The 3,617-nt window shown below is 48.8% G+C and overlaps 1 protein-coding gene across 1 annotated transcript in view; it reads left to right on the top strand.

Annotated features, from left to right (window-relative positions):
• Window positions 1-1,782: 1,782 nt before the first annotated feature.
• The window catches only part of FRMD7 (FERM domain containing 7), a gene marked incomplete at its 3' end in the record, with an annotated part of 9,632 nt that continues 7,797 nt past the window's right edge, over window positions 1,783-3,617 (top strand). The window contains exon 1 of the mRNA XM_010080768.1: window positions 1,783-1,839. Within this exon, the coding sequence (XP_010079070.1) occupies window positions 1,783-1,839 (57 nt within the window). The remainder of the gene's footprint in view (window positions 1,840-3,617) is intronic.

Here is a 3,617-nt window from a genome sequence, read left to right as displayed (position 1 = left end):
TCCCTGTACAACCTTCCTGCTGGTCCAGTGCTCCCAGTGCCACCGTGGCAGAGCCGTGCCTGCAATGCGTGAGCGTATTTGATGGCAGGAACATTTAAAACCGCAGAGGGGAAGCGCACTCAGCCCCCCCGGATGGTTTGTACGTGACATCGCCCTTCTCCAGTAACACAAAGAGCTCAGAGCCCGGGCCAAGGCCAGCACTGGGAATTTGGTCCTCGGCAGCAGTGCCTGCACGCTCGGTACAGCCAGCCCTCCCGGCCACCGGCAGAAGATGAGCTCCACTGCTTTGTGGAGCAGATTCACATGGAAAAGCAGATTTGCTTTAGCTTTTATGCTTCTGTTTTTGTCCTGGTCAGCAGAAGGCTAGCAGATTTTTCTGTAGCTAAAAAGCTCTAAGTTTTTCCTCTCTGCAGCCCAGATGGCAAGCTAAGTATATACCCTGACAGGCTCTGTCCTGACATCTCCAGGAATATTTGGGATGCATAAGAGGGATCACAGCAAATGGCCTGGGGTGACTTATTTCAGTGGAAACCGGGAAGGGAGCAATGAGCAAAATCTCTGGAGCAACTTCATGTGGCTTTTTTGGTTTGCTGGGATGTGTTTCCATCGCTCTGGGTCCCACAGGATCATGCATGGTTGTGGCTTTTTCCAGCAGCAGCAATAATGATCCCCTCTGACAGTCCAGCACCTTGCAGAAGTAAATGCACTGATTAGCACCAAAAGTGCAAGCAGGGGGTCCTGCCCAAACTAAATGCTCAGTGACGGGGGGCTCTGCCGGATGAAGCAGCCAGAGAGGCCAGGAGGCTCATCATGTCCTCGCAGTAGCTGAGGCAGAGAAGGGGGGTGAAGGCAAGCCCCCAGCACCCACCATGCTGTGGGGTGCTGCACCCGGCAGCCTGGCATCAGCCCCAGGGGCCTTTGGGAGTGGGCAGCTGGCTCTGGGGCTGGGAAGTCACTGGCCCTGCGTTAGCTGCCCTTCTGGGACATGGCAGCGCAGCCGTGTGTGTGCGTATATGTGTGGGGCCAAGGGCTTTCCAGGTGGGAAATGGGAGCCAGGTTGTCTCAAAGGCTTGTGAGCCTTCACTAAGCTGCCAAACCAGGGTGTGAGCCAGGAACTGGCAGCAGGTCCTCCTCTGCCTCCCTGGGAAGGACTCCCACCTGGTTTCAAGTTTGGTTGGAAACACTTCCCAGTCTCCGGTGAAGTACACCAGCCCATCTGCCCGGTCCGCACACATCCGCTCAGCAGATGGGACCCTGTCTGCCCACCCCACGGAGCGAGCACAGCTGCCAGCCGGCTGCTCTGCTAGTGCACCTTAACCCGGACAGAGAAAAGACAGCACTTGCTGCTCGGTGACTTTTGCAGGAGAACTGCTCAGCTCTTCGTCCCCGACCCTGCAGTACGAAGCGTGGGCTCGCTTTGCCCTCGCCTTGCTCACCCCCAGCTGTAAAAGCTCTGTGTTTATCTCAGCCCTATTAGTGCCACTCTCGCAGAGCTGCTGCACAGCCTTCCCCCTATTAATAGACCCATAATTCACACAGGGAAAATATCCTTTAATGCAGTGGTGATATTTAAACCAGGGGAGGTATCAGTATTTTTTTTAAACTTGTTTTTAGGCATTCAGTTCCTTTGCTCCAGCCTCCGCTCCACATCTGTGACTGCAGCCTGCTCCATCCAGCTGAGGGAAATTGTGTGTGCAAGAGGAGTCGGGGCTCCCTTCCCGGCACACCGCTCACATCGCTAGGACTCCCGCGCCTGCTGCACGCTCAGCCACACGCTCGAGGATGCTGCACCTGAAAGTCCAGTTTCTGGATGACTCCCAGAAGATCTTTGTAGTTGATGTAAGTAGGTATCATATTCTCAGTGTTAATTATTGGAAGTCATTGCTGCTCTGAAGGATTGCATGGTCTCTGATAGCTTCTGGGTTTCAGCTTTTAAAAAAAAAAAAAAGCAAAAAAACCTTGAAGCAAAAGCAAGAGGTTATAGCGCTGATTGCTGAATGTCTTTCAGCATTAACACACTCATGTCCCATCTTATTGGCATTATTTGTAAGGAGGAAGAATGGCTTTTGCTGATCTGGTGTTGTCTTTTGGAAATTGTCTAATATGACGCGGTGTTCTTGACAAGTGTTGAGTTCTTCTCCTGTTTATCTGGCTGCCAGTATAAGCATTCAACAAGGAAGAAAATATCTGGGAACAGAATAAAAATAGGATATTTAACCAAACTACCCCTGCTGAGAAACATCTGCATGCATCCCTTCCTGAGCATTCAGCTGAAAAAGAAAGCTGTGGTTTTGAGAACAGCTGAGGAGAAAACTCCCTGTCTGTCATTTTCTGCACAACAGCATCCCACAACACACTGTCATTAGTAACTCACATTTAATAAATGCTAGCTCAGGATATTGACTGCTGAAATAGGTTTTGAATATTAAGTATTAATATCCATGGTGTCAGGTTTATGTATGTACATATATGGATAACTGAAACTAGATATATCTTGACTGTGTGTTAGACACACATCATTTTACAAGTGAGATGGAACACTTACTGTAGGTTACTGTAGGATTTGGTAATCACAGTAGCTAACTGAATTAGCTAATTAAAGTAGATCTGTTCTAGTGCTTACCATCTTCTATGGGACCAGAGTGTTTTATATAAAATCAGTGGGTTTTTTCCTAGTTACATTACATTCCTTAGAGAGTCCTGTCCTCTGGTCTTATAGCATAGCCTGAAAAATGCCCGGTCTTGGATGTACTGCTTGGTTTCTTTGCAATAGCAATTTTGCACAAAAGAGAATTGTAAAGCAATTCCATCACTTGGAACAGTACAGAAGTTGTTTGTATCCTAGACCTGAAGTCAGCTTAAAAATGAGACTAGTAATTTTAAAAATGCTTTTTTATCCATATTGATTAGATCAGGCCATTGTAAGAGACAGTTTGGAAGATGCTGCTGAGACAATATTGCCGCATTTTTTTCCATCTATGCTTTCTTATTTGCCCAAAACACTTAGAGCACTATAGCTCTGCACGACATGTTATTACAGCAAATAGCTTCCATTAGAGGAACTCCTGGTCATTTCCTTTTTTAGCGTGGAATGGTATTGGAAACCCCTTTCAGGCATTTCATGCATTTGATGCTGTGTGGGTACGATAAATGAGTAGTTGAATTAGTGACTTCATTATAAAAGGACCGCTTTGGGCTAAGTTTTGAGCAGATATTTCAAGCAACTCTTCCTAAACCTTTCCTGACTTTGGAAAGCTCTTTTGAATATGCGGTATTTCAGTATAATGGGAGGGGAAAAGACAAAAGAGAGAAAACACAGTGGGCCCGACTCCCCCTCTGCCTCGTGCTCAGCGTATGCATCGATACCTGCCTCACGTGGGTATCGCAGCTGCTGGCACATGTGCCGAGGTGTGATTCCAGCCCAGCTTTGCATGGGAATGAGCTCCTCCCAGGGAAGGGGGAAGGTTTCTGCCTCCATCCTCATCCTCGGTGACGGCCAGGACCCAGCACCCTCCCCACGGAGGCTGAGCTCCCGGGCTCTCCTTTGGCCAGGTGCTGCAGGTGGTTCCAGGATGGCACCAACAAGCCAGGATTGAGCCCCCAGCGCGGGGGCAGGA

The sequence above is a fragment of the Pterocles gutturalis genome, unplaced genomic scaffold (genome assembly GCF_000699245.1).
Source record: "Pterocles gutturalis isolate BGI_N339 unplaced genomic scaffold, ASM69924v1 scaffold38249, whole genome shotgun sequence".
Lineage (NCBI taxonomy): Eukaryota > Metazoa > Chordata > Aves > Pterocliformes > Pteroclidae > Pterocles > Pterocles gutturalis.
The sequence above is the reverse complement of the archived record's forward strand: the minus strand, read 5'-3'. Positions and strand labels throughout refer to the sequence as shown.